The 20,814-nt window shown below is 38.4% G+C and overlaps 2 protein-coding genes and 1 pseudogene across 2 annotated transcripts; all 3 read left to right on the plus strand.

Annotated features, from left to right (window-relative positions):
- LOC104792179 (auxin-induced protein 15A-like) lies at positions 6,593 to 7,524 on the plus strand. The gene has a single exon (XM_010518265.2). The coding sequence runs from the start codon at positions 6,811 to 6,813 to the stop codon at positions 7,135 to 7,137; it is 327 nt and encodes a 108-aa protein (XP_010516567.1). The 5' UTR covers positions 6,593 to 6,810; the 3' UTR covers positions 7,138 to 7,524.
- Positions 12,968 to 14,503, plus strand: LOC104708652. Its single transcript, XM_010425250.1, has 2 exons — positions 12,968 to 13,870; positions 13,943 to 14,503. The coding sequence occupies exons 1-2, from the start codon at positions 12,968 to 12,970 to the stop codon at positions 14,501 to 14,503; spliced, it is 1,464 nt and encodes a 487-aa protein (XP_010423552.1).
- On the plus strand, positions 18,682 to 20,440 carry LOC104792184 (annotated as a pseudogene).

A 20,814-nucleotide genomic window follows, 5' to 3' on the forward strand; every position in this document is an offset into this window, starting at 1 on the left:
CTTAAACCCTCCCACCAACAAGGTCCCTACACAAACCTCATGTGTTGAGAACCTAACACTTTATCACAGAACAACATAAATTCTGAACTTACTAAGAATTCACAAAGACAAAGTACCAGAAATTATACATGTGATCGCCCCGGCAGTGGTTCCACCAGTCTCTTCAGTCGTGTAGACCCATGGCGCCTGCTCAATCCGTGCCACCTGCTACCCTGTCGGCTGCACCTGCTGCAACGTTGCCACTGCTACTGGCTGCAACTTGGGACACAAGTTCCTGATGTGCCCTGGCTCCCTGCAATGATAGCATACACGAGCTGCTGCCGTCGGAGCACTCCTCTTGGGACAACTAGCAATCTTGTGACCATTGCCCCCACACCCAAAGCAACTCGGACCACCCGGTCTCTGCGTAGCCTCCCATCTCCTCTTGGTTCCCTGCATAGGCTTGCCGCCCTTGCTAGAACCTCCCTGATGTTGAGCCTTACAAGGCTGAGCTGTTGGGCTAGTCGCCACTGACTGTGCCCGGATATCGTCCTTGAACCCTGCCGTAGTCTCAACCAGCTCTGCACGCGTAGCATAACTCCGCCCTCTACTGTGAACCCTCAAATCATCACGTAGGGTCCTCAAAAACCTCCTGATCTGAGCCTCCTAAGACTCCATATCCCGACCCCCATACCTCAGAAGTCGGCTGAACTCCAAGTCAAGCTCCCGCACTGACCGAGTCCCCGGAGCTAGCTGAAGGAACTGCACCTCCAACCTATCTAGTGCCTCTCTAGGGAAATACTTGCGGTTGAACTCCAAGACGAAGTCAGCCCAAGACATCTCCCTCTGCACTCTCCTAGTAGCCACATCACTCCACCACAACTAAGCATCACCAGTCAAATGGTGGACCCCAATATCCACCCAAAACTCCTCATGACATCTCAGAGTATGGAAGTTACGTTCCACACTCGTCCTCCACGCATAAGCAATAGTAGGATCAGTACCTCCCGAAAACCGCTAGGTACCAATACGGCTCATCTCTCTCAGCATGCTGACATAACGAGAATGAACCTCTATATCCGCAGCCGCTGGCTGCTGCACCTCTGCCGCCACTGGCAGCACTATTGGTGCCTGAGCCGGTACCACAATCGGTAACCGCGCTAACAACTGTGTTAGCAAACCCGCAAGATTGACACCCGGGACTCCACCCACTGGGACTCCCACATCTGGAGCCCTAACATCACCGGCTACTGGAGCATCAACACCGTCCCCTCCGGCCACACTCATGGAATCCCCCTGGACACCCTGCGACTCGCCGACACCCTCTGCTGTCACACTCTGGTCCGCAGTCTCACTCACCGCTGGGACTCTGCCCCTACCACGATCATGTCCGCGTCCACGACCACGACCAGCAACAGCATCCTCTCTAACCATCTGCACTACCATGAACAGAAGGCTAAGCTCACAATTATCATAACACAAAAACATAAACTCACTGTGGAATCACACTGTAGACTTGAAGAGGATGTTCTAGGACTTCATGCCACACACAATTGACTAACTCACATAATCAATCAAGACATGCAATCCCAAACATCACAACAGAAACCTAGTGAACCCAAACCTAGAACCGTAAGGGCTATGATACCAAACTGAAACGACTCGACCCGTTTTTTTTTTAATAAATTAATAATAAATAAACTACAACTAGTGGTCCCATATCCACTAGCCACCTAACCACAATCACAGTCAATATCGGAATAACAAATACCAATATCCAATAAATATCCAATAATAATAAAATAATCAATATTCCAAATATAACCAATAGCCAATAACCAAACAACAGGGAACATAGAACCATCAATCTGGCAATGTTTCTACTGACCCAATTCTAGGAACCTAGCAATGTCAGACAACAACCAATCGAGTCCCTAGAACATCCTCCTCTTTATCGCCTTGATTCCACGATCACACTTTGTCTTTACCTGCACCACAAACATAAATTGAGATGCATGAGTATTTGATAAACACTCAGTGAGGCAATCCTTCCATCTACTGGACTATACACACAAGCAACAATGATTCCAATGTTCCAAACAAACAACAAACAAAACAAACAAACCAGGAAAACAAACATCATCTCGTTGGAAGGGAGGTGTCGACCGACACCAGCCAAGTGTCGACCGACACTGGCCTTTGTGTCGACCGACACTACCCCACAGTGTCTATCGATGCCGTTTTGCTGGTGCCGACCGACACCACTTGGTGTCGATCGACACTCCTTCTGCAACCGCGATCCACTCGAAGCCGAGAGTCGAATCTTGCTCCCAACCTCCTCCAAATCGCCCAATACTCAAAACCCAAGCCATATACGTCCATAGGAACCTGTAGCAACCAATCCCAGTAAGAAAAACACACAAAAGAACCACAAACAAACAAGAACAAGGAAATCAAAGGCTTAGATTAGTCATGGTCATGCACTCACCTCTCTGCAGGAAGATTCTGACCAACAATGAACGAATCCACACTCCCAGCAAGCTTCCCACATGTTCCTAGCCTTGAATCCTCACTCCCACAGCAAGATCTCACCCACAAAGCCTTGAAATCTCACAATCTCTCTCTAGAACCTCAAGAAAAAAATTCTATCTTTGTTTTCTCTACAAACGGCGAGACAAACTCCAAAACATGATCTAGGTCGTTTTTCCCATTTAATAGTCTGGTTCTGTGGTTTTCCCTAAACCAAACTGACCAAAATCGACGATTAAAACAATCTGATCGAACCAGATAACATTGGTGTTGACCGACACCACCATTGTGTCGATCGACACTCATCCTAGAAAACCAATAATTAGTTCGCGGATGTTATAGAAACATATATTTTTTACACGAAATAATGCAGTTTTGAATAAATAAATAAAAAACTTTAGTTAGATATTATGTTTGGCACATACAAATATTGGTTCTAGAATAATAATTTTTACTTATAATAATTTTCTTTAAATCGATTTATCTCGCACATAGTGCGGGTTGTTATCTAGTTCTTCTTTTGTTGCATTGATTCAATAGATGACTAGTAATTAGTTTTAATAGAGAAAACAAAAATGTTTTTGGATTTTAGGTTAAGGACTAATATAACATATGTCAACATTTCAGGAAATGTAAATCTAGCTTTGTCGCTCAGATCCGTCATAAGTACTTGGATAAATTGTTTCGACTGATGATTTCATAATACGTTGTCGTTTCCTTAAAAAAAATATTTTAATTTTAGTCTGTTTTTTCTTAGGTAATTTAGCTAACAAAAAAAGGCGAAATTAGTTAAACTGTGTCCAAGAATAAGACGTGTTATAAGAATAATTGATACAAATTTGGAGTTTGAAACAGTAACAAAAAAAAGGAAATATTGAAAGAGGAAAACAACCGAAAACGTGTATGCGATCTGCCTTCCGACCAACTCCGGACGTGTGTCTGTCTTTGCAAAGTTTGCATTATGGGATTTGAAAGCCTTTTGGTTTATAAAAGACAATTGATTTCATTTGATGAATTCACTTTTACTCAGATTCTCTTTAGTGATCTCTTTCGTTTGATTCTGTCATGTTATTTGTAATTTTTATCAAAGATTAAAAAATAAGAAAATTATTACAATATCTATACTAATCCTTTAAAATAAACATGTAAATCAATAACTTTGCACCATTGACAGTTAAAATATCTATTTATTAGATATTATTTTTTATTTTTGATAAAAATTTAACAATGAAATTTTTTAAAATTTTTACTTATTACCGTAACAGTAGTTTTTTTTTGTTGTAACCAAAAAATTTCTAAAGTGATCAACAACTTAAAATGACTGAAAACAATATATGCTTTAAAAACAACATTGTAAAGTTTGTAAATGTTTTAAAAGATTCCAAAAGCTTGTGAATATTTTTGGTTTGCATTACTCAAAATCTAAGCATTACAATTTTGTGAAGTGATTCTATTTTTGGAAATAAATAATTTAAGTTTAAACTGTTAATTATTAGATTAAATTTTGTGACGACATTACCTGACCAAGTGAAATGATCAAATATGCTATCTACCTAATTGTACAATAATAATAAAAAATAGTATATTATAGAAAGAAAAAGAAAAGAATAAATAGTTAACATATCAACAAAAGTTGAGCTAAGAGACATAGGTGGCCCTCCTTAACACATGGGGACATAGCTCCCAAGAGAAATGCAGATGTAAATGTTGAAAAATCATTTACTTGTTTTAGATTGTCACAATCGTCTACCTTTAAACCGTTCATCAGATGCCTTTTTGACCAAATCAGCTCCTTTGATTATGGAATTTGCGGTCTATTCCTCGGGATATCTTCTCTTTCAATTCTAAAAAGCGATATCTTTGATATAATTATTTATTCAAACGCACAAATGCATATTTTCATTGAAAGCAAGTTTTGTAACTAAACTATAAGCGCACAAGCACTCCTTTAATATAAAGACATGCTTATCCACGCATTAGTTGTTTAGAATGTACTTTAAGGTAGTTCGGACAAATGAACCGGAACCAAAAATATCGGACAAATGAAAAAACCTGAGAGTAAGCGAATCAAAATCAATTTGAAATTCTAAAATATTTGAGTGAATTATAACTAATTTTTTTTTCCTTAACTAATCTGTTTTGAAAAGTCACTTATTGTATAATCTTATTTTTGTAACTATATTAAATATTTAGTGTAGGGTATCCAGATTCACTTCAGAATATCCGCACAAACATTAAGATATCCACAGATATTAGAATCCGATCCATAAAAAACTACTAAAAAGTAAAATAATCATAATATTAAAATAATGAGACAATAATTTTCATAAGATTTATTTTGTTCAACTATATATAAATGTCAATATATTTCAAAAATTAATATGATAAAAAATGAAATATAATTAAATGATTCCCATTGATTGTCTCTAGATTGTAAATTTATTATTTGGATCCAGTCCCGGATATCCAGTTTTTCAGATTGGATGCCCGATATTAGTCCCATCCTCAATGAGCTGAAATTTAGGGAATCACTGAAACCTAACCTTGGAAAAAGATGAACAGAAATTCATTCATTCAGAGTTGTGACTTGTGAGAAACCTAACAAAATAAAGAGAAATAAAGGGAGGAGAACACATGGGTGGTGTGTGCAGAAGGGAAGTTAAAATAGTAACTGAACATAAAAATTTTGTTTGAAAGTGTCACAAGCTCTGCCTGACCACAAGTCCTGCCCTTCTTTGTACTCTTCAGTACATTGCTGTTTCCAAAGTCCGTGATTTACGCACTTTAACGACGCCTCTGCTGTGCAGGTAGAGAGACACGAATTGATTGACACATCTTAAAATGTTCTTTCAACAAACAAAAAAATGGATAATAAAAAACAGTTGCTTATTATTTTTAAAAACTGAATATCTAAAATATGAATTAGTAAGTTTTTTTTTTTGGGGGACAAAAATTAGTAACTTTTAAGAATATAAGGATAAATGTTTGTATATGATAAAGGAAGGTTAAAAGTTAAAAATCTAAAAGTTTGAAGGTAAAATGATGGATGAAAAATTACATGTAAAATAGACAGTACGTCCATAATAACTAAATATTACAATAATAATTTATTTTCATTTTGTATTTATGGATAAATTATACAAAACTTAGTAATTTTTCGTTTTGTTTTTTATTGTTTAACAAATTAAAATTATATATTTTAAAAAAAATTAGTGAAATCAAAGGGCAATTTGAAAAACATCCCAATATTTAAAGTAACTAATATTTTCCAATTAAAAGAGCATAGTCATTATTTAACATTTCTTCTGTATTACAATAGACGATGTTTTAGGATTTTCACATAAATATTTTTAATATTTTCATTGTTTATCTATAAACTTTTAAATTTTCGTTTATTGATTTTAGAAATTCAAAATTTTTTAACATTAATTGATTAAATTATACAAAAAATCAATGTTCGTCATATAAGAAAAAATCATAGAAAATCATCATTATAAAAACAGAGTATAGATATTGTTTGACGTGTGTTACTCCTAGACTCCTAGTATTGGTGTAATCCTAGTAAATAGCAGTTTATGGGGATGAGAAGAAGACTGGTCATTTTTGTGAAAATCTATCACCGATCTATATGACATCTGTGTATGTCTTTTCCAACACTACAACGGGAGTTATATAGAAACATTTTTTTTGAAACTCCAAATATATTATCATAACTCAATGGACCAATGGTTATGACTTCATAGTAAATCTACAACAACCGTTATCCATATCCAATGTGCGGTTTTAAATAAGTTTTGTGATAATGAGGATGAATAAGTAGCCATACAAAGGTACCATATGCTAGCTTGACACGCCCGGTCTAAATTCATTTCAATTTCTTTTTCTTCCCAAAACTGTATTAATTAAAGACTAGGCCATACTAAAACATAATTAATCAATTCCATGTCACAGAGCTAGAATCCACTTTTAACATCACTAAAGTAGTGTACATATGTTTTAAACTTCCAAGTCCATATATTATACTAAAGGTACATAGCATTTATGGGTTATCTTGTTACAAACCAGATGGAGATCAAAGGGACCATAATGTCATAAGAGGACCAACAACAAAATGGTTATAGCCTCTAGTGTCTTTTGGCATTGTGGCTTCCACACATATCTCATAGACATTACACAACACATGCATGTCTTTATAAATATTTACACCTCACCCTTCAATACCCACCCAACTATCTTTCTCTCTCTCTCTCTCCAAACACAACCAAAAGCATTTCTCTCAAATTCACCCAAACACAAAAAAAAATGGCTATCCTCAAGAAATCTACAAAACTCGCTCAAACAGCAATGCTTAGGCAGATTCTGAAGAGATGTTCAAGCTTGGGTAAGAAGAACGGAGGAGGAGGATATATAGAAAGTGATCTCCCGCTTGATGTACCAAAGGGACACTTCCCTGTCTACGTAGGAAACAACAGGAGCAGATACATAGTTCCTATCTCCTTCTTGACCAATCTTGATTTCCAATGTCTCCTTAGAAGAGCTGAGGAAGAGTTTGGTTTTGATCATGACATGGGTCTCACCATTCCTTGTGACGAACTCTTCTTTCAAGATCTGACTTCTATGATCCGATGAGATCTCAAAAGTTCATAGAACAAAACTAAGAAGAAGAAGAAGAAGTAAGCTAAAGGTGACTGAGATCGAGATGGGTAAAGATGAAGTTTTTTTTTTTTTTTTTTTTATTAGCTTCTCTCTTTTTTTAAAACATCCTCTCTCTTTCCTTTAGTTTAATGACTCTTCGATGTCTTTCCTATATTCTCTCTGTTTTTTTTTTCGTTTCTATTTTTAAGCTCATCTTGGGTCTTTTTTACGGGTCAATAAATTTGACTCGGATATGAAATTTTTTTGGGTTCAGATCTGTCAAGATAGCTTGTAATGTTTTCCTATTTGGTTTGTTATTGAACTTGTGAGAGAGGTTAATTATGATTTTTGATGATTAATGTACCTTTACTATTAAATTTACACTAAAGAAATATGTACTTCTTGTGCAAAAATTCATACAAGGAGCATAGAGATCTTACCCCCAAATGTTATTGTACATTAAGAGTCAATGTGGAAGAAAAGAGACTAAAGGCCAACAAATTATTTTCTAGCAAAGAGATCTTTAGTTTCTAAGTATGCTTGAACTTTAGGTTAGAGTTCTTACCCCCAAAAAAGTGAAATATGAACGTTTCTTTCTTTTTGTTTAATACTATATCGAATACAGAAGTCTTTGTTGGGAGTTAAACAATTGAAATTTGAATATTAAGATTCATACATCTAGTAAGACTATGGTAAAAAATTAGTTCCTAATAGTTCATACATCAGTCGTCTCTTTCTATACACAAAACGTTAGTAATACCAAGTCATGTGAAACCGAAAGCTTTTTACCAAACCTTTGGGTAGAGACTAGAGTAGATATATATATATATATATATATATAAAATGAATTGCATATATACTTCAAACATGGGTTGGTCAAGTACTTCGACAACTTACGGAATCTTCAACAATTTTTTTTTACGAGTTACTTAAAAAATAATTTCATGATCACTGAAACACACGAATACCGAAGTGGAAATACCAAAAAAAAAAAAGAGTTCTTATAACATTTGAAGTACCGGTCACAAGAATAAATAATTTTAATTTTACCTCTTTTGTTTGTTTTGCCAACTCACGGGTTTGTTCTGTAGTCCGTGTGGTAGCTGTTCTTAATCCATTTCTTTTAATGTTTTTTTTTTCCTTATCTTGTCTTCGCCCATATGTGAATTGTAACAAAATCTTTTCATATAGAAAAGTATATTGCCTTTATGTTACATAACCTAATATTATATGAAGGAGATAGGAAACTATAGTAAAGGATGTATAATGTATTTATGTAAATATAAAGCAAAAGAAAACGAATCATGGTGATGAAGAAGATTAGTGGTTGTGGACTTCTGTCCAAACCTTTTTCAAAAAATATTTAGCTGTATCCAAAATTTCGGACCCTTAATCATGTTTGGAGTCGCAATCAATTAAAGCCGTAACAAAAGAATTGAGTAAATTAATAGTACAAAGTAACTTTAAAATCAAGAACATGAAAGATTTGATTGGAAATTATAAAATACGTTCTTAGTCTGAAAAAGTTCGTTTATTTGAAAATTATCTCTTTATTAAAATGTGGATTAAGTTTATCAAATTTCGAATGTAAGCAAATTTTAAGCATATATACAAAATATTTCAAAAACTCTCTCTAGAGCTTGACACATATTATTTTTATTAGTTTTAGTTATAAATATAAAACTATGCATCAATTCTCCATTATTCTTTTATAAGAAAATTTTACATGTGTCCACTTATTAAATGGACAAATAAATCAACTAACTAAAATTTATAAAATATTCACATAACAGAAATTTCATTTCATTTTAGATTTCTTTGAAGTATAAATATTGAATAATATGATATCAGCTATGTTTTTTTACCATGTATACTAAATTAGTTACAATTAATATTAGTTTAATTTATTTATTTATTTTGCTGTAAACATGAGATACCAACTCAACATTAATTTTCACTACCACATAAAGTTTGTTATTAAATAAATAAAGAGAACATAAATTTTAGGTAGGTAATCATAAGTAACGTTTTTTTTTTGGTAAAGGATCCGGGTATTACCCCAGATTTTATTAAACGAACAAAAAAAATTACACATGGATGTCTTTTGACACGAATGACCAGCTGCATCCGCATGTAGCATACCGTTAACAAACTCCCGAATCATGTTAAAAACATGAAAAACTAATGGGAGAGAGAAAGCATAGGTAGCTAAGCCATCAGCAAGATGGTTAGCTTTCCTATACACGTGATGAAAACAGACTATCCAGTCCCTCGTAAGAAAGCCATGACACTTGCATACCAAGAAGGACACACTTATCCTTGTTGTAAGATAACCAACAACAAGTTTTGAATCCACTTCCATCTCCAACCGCATAACCTTTGCCTCCCAAGCAAAGGTCAAACCATAATATACTCCCCAAAACTCCGCAAGCGGAGCCTAACATCGCCCAATGCGTACAGCAAAATCACCACACCATTTGCTCTTGTTATTACGCAATACCCCTCCTGCAGATGCGACCTGAATTTCCCCTTGATGCCCCATCAATATTAAGTTTAAACCACCCTTGAGCAAGTACAACCCATCCAACTTCTCTCATCACATGTGCCCCTGGAACTGAATGAGTAACAGTGAACGACTATGCCTCTGTCACCTATGTTGCAAGCTTCTTAACTAAACAGACCCTATCCCTGCAAAACATTCAAACCCCAATGACATCACAACATCTCCATTTCCAACCCTACCAAATGGCCATCGCAAAAATGGTAGACTAATCCCCTTCTCGAATACTCGTCTCGTGCCCTAAATTATGATAAAACCATTCAAATAAAGACATCATAAAGAACTCACCCCTCTTGTTTGGTGGTATAATGTGGCTCCATAAATCAGACATGGCATGACAATCACGCCGGACATGGATAATCGTTTTCACCCCACCACTTCTATTTTCTAAAGTGCTCCCCTAGAGAAAATCTCTAGACACTCTATCTAGTCTCTCTAAAGTGGACTGAGGAAGTTTGATAGTACTCATAGTATGCACAAGAATCGATGAGAGAGTACTAATTTTTTCATTTTCAACCTTCCTACGAAGCTCAGCATATGTCCTTTCGAACCTCTTAACCTCGAGGTTACCTTTGCCAAGACCTCATTAAACGTCTCCTCATTAATCCTCTTATGAAGGAAAAGCATACCAAGATACTTCCCCAAATCCTTGATTGATTGAATCCCACTTGCATCACTAATCAACTCCCCCAACTCCCAAGACACATTCTATGAATAAAAAATCTTGGAATTCTCAAGACTAACCTTTTGACCTGAGGCATTGCAAAATTTCTCCAACACACCCTGTATTACTCTGATTTGTGCCACAAATGCCTCAACAAAGAGGATTAACTCATCTGCAAAACAGATATGAGACAGACGGGGACCCGAACCTGACAACTTGATCGGTTTCCACTACTTCTGCACAACCGAAACTTCAGTCATTTGACACAAACGTTCAATGCAGAGGACAAAGAGATATGGTGATAAGGGATCACATTGGCGTAAACCTCGTGATGGCTTAAATGGGTTTGACCATTCCCCATTCCACAACAACCACAATAGACTAATCGAAGGGCCTGCATTCCACAACACACTTCGCCATGTAAACGACTAGTTACTTTGGGTAATTATGTAACTATATATATATGATTATTGATTTTTAATTTTTTTCTATGAAATCTGAAGTGTCAGACAAACTCTCCCCAATCATCATCCTTACCGTTGTTTATAGTGAATACATCGAAGGTTGGCTAAGGAAGAAGAAGAAATTGATGTCGTTAGATCAGGAAAACCATTGCAATAGATGGATTTGAAAACTTTAGTTTTAGTCGGCCACCATTAAGGTCGATTAGAGGATTGTGATTAGTGAAGAAGATGAAATTAACATAAATTACGATTTTTCCATTTTGTTAAAAAAATGTTTTTAAAAAATCAAAAGATGTACGGAAGTGGCTTCAAATATGTGTTATAAGACCATCTCCAATAGTTTTTCCTATTTTTTTCTCTATAATAAAGGTGAGTTTTACTCAACACACCTATATTCTTAATTCTAAAATAGAGATTGCTATTTTTTCCTCTATATATAGAGTATTTTTTTTTCTCTATAAATAGAGGAAAATATAGCAATCTCGACGTTAGAGCTGAGATTACAGGTGTATTGAAGTAAAATTCACCTCTATTATAGAGTTTCTCTATTAAAGAGAAAAAAATAGGGATGATTTGGAGATGCTCTAATGGATTAACAAAAAACATTATACCACTAGACCATATCAGCAAATTCATAAGAGAATGTATCCATATATATATATATATACATGTGGTTAGACTTTAACGCATGTTAAATGATTTGTAATGTCCGTTAACAAAAGTTAAGTCAAGAGTTCGAATCTAGCAAAAATTTAAACATTAAGTACTTTTAAACTAATAAAAATTAGATTAGGTATTTTTCTTCCAACCTAAAAGATAAGGTATTCAACGTCCAAATAAAAAATAGATGAAGTATTTTTTGACTTTTCTCAATTCTCAACTCACAAAAATATGGGAGGGATGCTCAACGTTTTATAAAATTCAACTATAATGATGTTATTTTTGTCGATAAACTCACAAAATATTACTACATTTTGAACTAGGTAGCTCTAGCTCATCCATATATGTTTGCACGAAAGTGAATAATTTTATTAAATATATACCTCGGGTCGTGGGCCTCGGCCCATAACAACCAGGCAATATGGGCTGAGGCCGCAGAAGAATCCAACCCATTAAGCTCGATCAGAGAAGTGAAGTAGAGCGTAACGGCGGACAGGTCACTTCGGAGGTTGGGAGATTGGTCAAAGATTTCATTTATTATAGAGTGCGAGATTCGCGGGATAAATTGATATGATATTAATTGTAATGAGGCAGTATAAGTGTTGAGGGGGGAAGATTGTAAAGGGGGTCGAAAAACTTAAGAGAGCAATAATATACATTTCCTTTTTTACAATCCTTTGTCTTTAGATTTAGTTTGGAATTACTACGGTGATAAGTCCCTCCGTCCAGAAAACACTTCGGAAGGAGAATCCAGTTCCAGTTCTCACATTTGGCGCTAGAAGGAGGGGGATTATCACCTATACTCTTAATAGTTCCGACCTTTTCCAGACCTACGACGTACAACGCTGTTATGGCTCACGAATCCTCCAACCAGGTAACTTTGGAAACAATTCAAAAACTATTGCAGGATTTAGCTGAGAAATCAGAGCGCCAGCAAGTAGCTTCCGCTGCCTGGTCGGATCGCTTCGACTGTCTGGAAGGGCAAGTGTCAATTCGGTTAGAAACAATTACCGCTTCGATCACCGATTTCTCAGCTTTGCACCGCGCTTACGCTGACCGCATTGACCTCCTTTCCTCCGAGCAAATCCATGGCGGCGCGCTCTGGATTTCGCTAGCACCGACCAATCACTGACTCCACACCAGGACGCCCCTGGAGACACCTTCCCACCTCAAACTACTTCTCGGGTAGCACCGTCGCGTCATGGAGACAACCGCACCCCGATGCAAATTGAAGTCGCCAGTTCTTCGGAAGTCCCAGTTTGGATCCCTCCACCGTGGGAGGGAATCTCCCTTAGGAAAACCTAACTCCGAGTTATGTTTCCAATTCCGAGATACATCGCATGCAGGACGAGATCCGGGACATGCGATCTATGGTGCAAGTGCAACTACTTCAGCACCAGATATTTCTCGAGTAATTGAGGAATCCAAGCGGACTTTGTTCTCGGCTCAGATAGCTAGGGTCTGCGTTAAGGACACATGAAAGATAACTTTCTCGAGCTACGAGGGAAAGGGGACCCAACGGTCCACCTCAAAGGTTTCCTGCTTACTGCTAGCCGAGTGGATATCCAACCTCACGAAGCCGACGCCGGATACCGTAAGCTGTTCGCAGAAACATTTTGCGGGCCAGCTCTGCTTTGGTTCTCATCCTTAGCAGCCGCTTCCATCACTAACTTCACGGAACTATCAACCTCCTTTATCAAGCAATACTCTATCTTGATTGAAACGGCGGTAACAGATGCCCAACTCTGGAACCTTAGCCAGGCAGCTGGGGAATCACTTCGCTCTTATATAACCAAGTTCAAGGAAATCCAAGTCCAGATCCCGGGACTCTCGAACTCAACTGCCTTGGCCGCTCTAAAGAACGGTCTTTGGCACGAACCTCGTTTCCGCGAAGAATTAACCGTGAACCAGTTCGCTACCATTCAAGACGCCTTGCATCGGACCTCGAACTGGATAATCGCGGAAGAAGAAAAAGAGGCAGCTGCCCAGAAGCATAAGGCCACAACCAAACCGAGGTTTGAGGCACCAGCACCGGTTAAGAAAACGCCTCCCTCGACCCCGAAGTCCGGATTCAGAACTTTTGCAGTGGACAAATCTCCTCAAAAGGGTTCTCCGAGAGGATCACCGTCAAAGCCACCCTTTTCACCACGCTCCAAGAGCGGATTCCTGCCAAGTAACAAGTGGATTTGGGATGAGAACGCATACTGCAAACTTCACAAGACTAATGGGCACTCAACTCGGGATTGTAAGAAACTGATGCACCTTCTGGCTGAGAAGTTCGTGTCTGGTGAAATGCCAAAGGTATCTATTGACGAGCTGGACCAAAAAGCGATGTCCGAGTCGGACGATGATGCTCCACCGTCAAAGAAGCCAAAGCAGGCGAATAGTGACACAGAGCCGAAGAAAAAAATAGATGTCATTATGGGCGGGTCGCGTTTATTTCGTAACTAGATAACGGCGATCAAAGACCACCAGCGAAAACTGATCAGCTCGGGACCTAAGCAGATAAAACTTGCCACGAGCGATCTACCCGAAGTCACCTTCTCGGAGAAGGAGACGGAGGAGTTAAACTCCCCGCACGACAATGTTCTGGTCATATCACTCGATATCGCGAATCACGAGGTGTGCCGAATTCTAATAGATACTGGGAGCTTGGTGGACTTGATTTTCCTGGAAACCCTCACTAGAATTAGAATTGGAAAGGAACACATCGCAGGTCCTCATGCACCTCTAGTTTCGTTTACAAGTGAGACGTTGATGTCCTTAGGGACAATCACTCTCCCTGTCTCCACTCAAGGTGTAGCTAAAATGGTGGAGTTCACGGTGTTTTACCGACCTGCGGCTTATAATGCGATAATGGGGACACCGTGGCTGTTTCAAATGAAGGCAGTCCCGTCGACGTACCATCAGTGTGTCAAATTTCTAACCCTGCATGGAGTTCGGGAGATTCCGGGAAGCCAGAAGGTGGCAAGGAGCTGTTACCTTGCAAGTCACAAGTTGTTGGTTCAATAGCAACCACAGCTCGAGGTCGCCAAGAATCCAGTTCGAAAGCAGCTCACAAGCGATCTCATCGAAGCCATATTCATTAACGCGAAATTTCCAGATCAAGGAATAAAGATAGGAGAAGGATTGGAGAGCGAACTGCAGGCCAGTTTAATATCTTTCCTTCAAGAACACATGACGACTTTTGCATGGTTAGTCGAATAGATGACCAGAATAAATCCCGACATCATTTCGCACGATTTAAATGTGGATTCAACTTTCCGACCAGTGAAGCAGAAGCGAAGGAAGCAAGGCCCCGAGCGGGCTGAAGTCGTCAGCTTGGAAGTAGACAGGCTACTCAAGGCTAGACAGATCCGCGAAGTGAAATATCCGGAGTGGCTCGCGAACAGTGTAGTGGTGAAGAAAAAGAACGGGATATCGCGAGTCAGTGTTGACTTCACCGACTTGAATAAAGCATGCCCAAAGGACAATTTTCCTCTCCTGCACATCGATAGATTGGTCGAGTCAACTTCGGGCCATGAGTTAATGTCCTTCCTAGACGCCTTCTCCGGTTACAATCAAATTCTCATGCACCTAGACGATCAGGAGAATACAGCGTTCATCACGGACCGCAGAACTTATTGTTACAAAGTGATGCTGTTCGGACATAAGAACGCTGGAGCAACTTACCAACGTCTGGTGAATAGGATGTTCGAAAAGCAGCTCGGAAAAACCATGGAGGTCTATATCGACGACATGCTGGTGAAGTCAGTAGAAGCTAGCTCGCACCTCGACAATTTAAGAAAGTGTTTCGAAATCTTGAATCAGTTCGGAATGAAGCTGAATCCCACGAAATGCACATTCGCAGTTCCGTCGGGTGAATTCCTAGGATATATCGTGACAGAGCGAGGCATAGAGGCAAACCCGAGGCAAATCAATGTGTTCTTGTCCATGAGTTCCCCCAGGACCTTAAGAGAGGTTCAACGCCTCAACGGGCGTATTGAAGCGCTCAACCGTTTTATCTCACGGTCCACGGACAAATGTCTCCCCTTCTACCAGGTGCTGAAGAAAGGGGGGAGGCAATTCACCTGGGACGAGAAGTGCGAAGAGGCGTTCTCCCACCTAAAGACTTATCTTTCCAAACCGCCGGTTCTGGCAAAGCCAGAATTTGGTGAGACACTTTTCCTATATGTTGTCGTTTCGGAAAGTGCAGTAAGTGGAGTTATAGTTCGAGAGGAAAGGGGGAGCAAAGGCCCATTTTCTATATTAGTAAATCTTTTACAGGAGCTTAATCTAGGCATCCAATGATGGAGAAATTGGCCTTGGCCGTAGTGGTTTCAGCAAGGAAGTTGAGGCCGTACTTCCAGTCTCATTCAATCGTCATTCTAACAACATAACCACTACGCACGGTACTCCATAGTTCTAATCAGTCAAGCCGGTTCATGTTTCTCTCTCTCTTATAGTGTGTCACGGCGCGTGGTAGGCCCAATGCTTGTTCGGGAAGGAAAAATCTCATCATTACCACGATCAAATCATGTGATACGGAGTATATTTAGTTTCCTAAAACAAGTGATAGAAGATCAAAAGTCCTTCGAACTGATCAGCTCGAAGGACTTGGGGGCAACTGTTGGTACCACGATCAGTTACCTCGGATCGTGGGCCTCGGCCCATAACCAACAGGCAATATGGGCTGAGGCCGCAGAAGAGTCCGGCCCATTAAGCTCGTTCAGAGAAGTGAAGTAGAGCGTAACGGCGGACAGGTCATTTCGGAGGTTGGGAGATTGGTCAAAGATTTCATTTATTATAGGGTGCGAGATTCGCGGGATAAATTGATATGGTATTAATTGTAATGAGGCAGTATAAGTGTTGAGGAGGGAAGATTGTAAAAGGGAATCGAAAAACTTAATAGAGCAATAATATACATTTCCTTTTTTACAATCTTTTGTCTTTAGATTCAGTTCGGAATTACTACGGTGATAAGTCCCTCCGTTTAGAAAACACTTCGGAAGGAGAATCCAGTTCCGGTTCTCATACCGGGCCCTCTTCCACTTCAATCTTCGGATTTAGGCATCGCACATAGAAAGGCACTATAAACACACAAACATCATTATTTCTGACTCTTTTACCCCTGGCTGGTGGACGAGAATTTTGAGTTGTGGTTGATTGGAGTTTTGGACATGACGTTAGAGTAGAGAGAGTGTTCTTCTAAGCCGAGCAGTAATCACGGCTACATCAAACATTTGCAACTGAAAGATTCGTAATTTGTTTATTTTTTTACTTTTGGTTTTGGATTTGTGTTGAACAAATACCAAATTCATGACAATATATTTTAATAAAATTAAAAAATTACATCATATGAACTCAAACCATTAATGTAAGGTGAACCATTTATAAAGAAGATTTTAAAAGGGAATACTAAACCTTAATAGATCGTAATGGAGAATCCTAATCAAGGACGTATAAACCCAAACCGATTAATATACAGTAGATTATCCATTAAAAAAAAATTGAAAGAAAAAAAACTAAACCCTAATAATTGATAGTAAATAATAAATCCAAGCATGGGTTTCAAGAACTTAGCAATCTCACCATCTTTTTCAAAATAGTAATCAGCTTCCTCTCTATTTCTTCATTGTCAAGCATAGGGACATCAACATCTTTTTACAAGGAGGGAGTACCTAAAGCCGAAGATGAGCACCTACAATGCCTAATTCCGAAGTTTAGTTTCATGTCGGGGCTCTTTTCTTAAATAACTCATGTTTATTTACAAGCTGGGTAATTCTTTGTTGGGAACTAATGTGGGAGATTCTTCCACACTTAGTAGTTATGTCGGGTCTTTTGATGGTGATGGTAGTAAAACTCTTGTGATTGTGACTCTTTGTGAACTTTTAAGGGATCTTTTAATTCTTTTCATTATAGGATGTGCACTTTCCATGCCTGTAAACCTCAATCTCTTGACCACCTCTATATGTGAAGAACTTGGAAAAAAGATTTTTTTTCGTTTCAATAAATGTTTTTCGTAAGGCTATTAACAATTTCAGGAAGTAATTAGGCAAATGTGGTTATAAATTACTTCCGAAACTTGTAAATAAACTCAATCTATTGTAAATATATATATATATATATATAGTTTCGGGTATTTGTTCGGGTGTTCGAATATACCAATCAGATTCGGGTACCCATTTCATTTACTAAAAGCATCCGAATGGATATTTTTAAAGTTCGGATTCAGATTCAGATCGGGTATTTTTAATTGAGTTAAGATAAAAATTTTGGGTTCGGATATTTTGCCCAGCCGTAATTAAGGACTTACCATTGGAGAGATGAAGATTATTATTATTAGGGAATTTTGCACCCACACCCACTTTTTCTAAAACTATTTACAACTACACCTACTTTCTACTACTCATATATTTTTCTCAAGTTTAATTACCTATTAACCCTCACTCCTTCTAACCCCTTCTATTCTCTCTCTCCTCTCTCTATCTCCACATCAAATTTTATTTTCATAATTTAGTAATTAACAAAAAAAATCGAAAAACAAAATAAGAAAACGGTCACAATTTATTTTTAAAAAATTCGATATCTTATTTACCATAAAAAACAATTATTACTTTTTAGTTCCCAAAATATATCAAAACAAATAATATTTATGCTATAAAATCCTAATTACTCCACCGCACCTCTCATGATCTTAGTTAAAAGAGTCATAAAATCACTCTCAATTAAACAAATCATGAATTTAAATTTTACGTGTTCCACCATATATTTTCACAAAAATATTTTAAATTTATCAGCTAAAAATTATTTCTTTTCCAAACTTATTAATTACTGTAAAAAAAGCTATTCGTCAAAAACTAGAAAGTAGGTGAAAGTAACTTTTTACAACTTATTTTATTTTGTTTTTGTTTTCTCTATTTCTTATTTTTAAATTTTGAAAACCCCAATAAACCCTTTTGGAAAGCAAAAGAAAAGATTCTGAGGAGGCGACACACAGTCAAAAAAATCAAAAACCCTTAAGCCACCATCGCTTTCACACAGACACAAACAGCTTAATCCCAAAATCAGACCAAACAACAACAAAAAAACCTACGAACCCTTTTTTGTCTTCCATGGCGGCCACAAGCTTCTCCTCCTGTTCCCTCTCTTTAATCCCTAAACCAAACAATCCTCACAACACCATTAAACCTCTCCCTCTCTTCCCCAAACCCTTCCTTAAACCTCCCCATCTCTCTCTCCTTCCTTCTTCCATCTCCTCTTCTTCTCCTTCTCTCATCCATGGAGTCTCCTCCTACTTCTCATCTCCCTCCCCAGCCGAAGACCGTTCTCAAACCCCATTTGATTACAACGACGACGAAAAGCCTCGAGAAGAGTGCGGCGTCGTCGGAATCTACGGCGATCCAGAAGCTTCACGGCTCTGTTACTTAGCTCTCCACGCGCTACAACATCGTGGCCAAGAAGGTGCAGGTATTGTAACTGTTAGCAATGAGAAGGTTCTTCAAACCATTACGGGTGTTGGTTTAGTCTCTGAGGTTTTCAACGAATCCAAACTCGATCAGTTACCTGGTGAATTCGCAATCGGCCATGTCCGTTACTCAACCGCTGGTTCTTCAATGCTCAAGAACGTTCAGCCTTTCGTCGCCGGGTACAGATTCGGTTCAATCGGTGTTGCTCACAATGGTAATTTAGTAAATTACAAGACTTTGAGAGCTATGCTTGAAGAGAACGGTTCCATATTCAATACTAGCTCTGATACTGAGGTTGTGCTTCATTTGATTGCAATTTCTAAAGCTAGACCCTTTTTTATGAGAATCATTGATGCTTGTGAGAAGCTTCAAGGTGCTTATTCGATGGTGTTTGTTACTGAGGATAAGCTTGTTGCTGTTCGTGATCCATATGGGTTTAGGCCTTTAGTTATGGGTAGGAGAAGTAACGGAGCTGTTGTTTTTGCTTCCGAGACTTGTGCTCTTGATTTGATTGAAGCTACTTATGAGAGAGAGGTTTATCCTGGTGAGGTTTTGGTTGTGGACAAGGATGGTGTGAAGTCTCAGTGTTTGATGCCTCGTCCTGAGATCAAGCAATGTATTTTCGAACACATCTACTTCTCTTTGCCTAACTCGATTGTGTTTGGTCGATCTGTGTATGAATCTAGGCATGTCTTTGGTGAGATTCTGGCGACAGAGTCCCCTGTTGAGTGCGATGTTGTGATTGCTGTGCCTGACTCTGGCGTTGTGGCTGCTCTCGGGTACGCTGCGAAATCGGGTGTGCCGTTTCAGCAGGGACTGATTAGGTCTCATTATGTAGGGAGGACGTTCATTGAGCCGTCTCAGAAGATCAGAGACTTTGGTGTGAAGCTTAAGCTGTCTCCTGTTCGTGGGGTTTTAGAAGGGAAGAGAGTTGTTGTGGTGGATGATTCTATTGTGAGGGGCACCACTTCGTCTAAGATTGTGCGTTTACTGAGAGAAGCGGGTGCGAAAGAGGTTCATATGAGGATTGCTAGTCCTCCTATTGTGGCTTCTTGTTACTATGGAGTGGACACACCTAGCTCAGAGGAGTTGATATCGAACAGATTGAGTGTTGAGGAGATTAGCGAGTTCATCGGGAGTGACTCTCTTGCGTTTCTGTCGTTCGATACCTTGAAGAAACACTTAGGGAAAGACTCAAAGAGCTTCTGCTATGCGTGCTTCACAGGTGACTATCCCGTGAAGCCCACTGAAGTTAAGGTGAAACGAGGAGGAGGGGATTTCATTGATGACGGTCTCGTTGGTAGCTTCGAAAACATCGAAGCAGGTTGGGTTCGGTAACGAGAGACTAATGGTGGTGATAGGATCTTTAGTAGATTCTTAAGTGTATGCTTTGTTTTTTTATTTTATTTTATCAGTTTTGACATTATAGTCATATTTAGATATTTGTTTTGTTTGAATCTTGAAAGATTTTGATCTCACGGCGGGTCCTTTTCACCTCTCATTCTCCTGTTCTTCTCTAATAAGGGTTAATCTTTGTTTGGTTTAGAGTTTAGAGATTAGCTTAGTTTGTGAAAACGAGTTTAATGACGATTCTTTTTAGTCAAAATTAAGCAGAGAACCGCACGTTTTCGGATTGTCCAGTTAGATCCATAAACAAAGGTATACAAAGTTGGAGTCCTACTAGAATATTTCTTAACACTTGAGAAATATATCATATTGACATAATTTTATGGATGATAAGTTGTTCTAATACTTGTGATAGATTACTCTTGTTGATGATATTTTTGTGGATGGGATGATGTACATATTGTGCTGATTTTGAAACACAGATGAAATAATGTTAGTGTTAGGTGTACAAGTACCTGAATCGTGCTG

Source organism: Camelina sativa, chromosome 1 (assembly GCF_000633955.1).
Source record: "Camelina sativa cultivar DH55 chromosome 1, Cs, whole genome shotgun sequence".
NCBI classification, from domain to species: domain Eukaryota; kingdom Viridiplantae; phylum Streptophyta; class Magnoliopsida; order Brassicales; family Brassicaceae; genus Camelina; species Camelina sativa.

Bases quoted from the DNA above. Each gene is read 5' to 3' on its own strand.
- LOC104792179 (XM_010518265.2), top strand. From the start codon at position 6,811: ATGGCTATCCTCAAGAAATCTACAAAACTCGCTCAAACAGCAATGCTT.
- LOC104708652 (XM_010425250.1), top strand. From the start codon at position 12,968: ATGAAAGATAACTTTCTCGAGCTACGAGGGAAAGGGGACCCAACGGTC. The intron at 13,871-13,942 runs GCGAATAGTGAC...TTTCGTAACTAG, and splicing joins CGTCAAAGAAGCCAAAGCAG to ATAACGGCGATCAAAGACCA.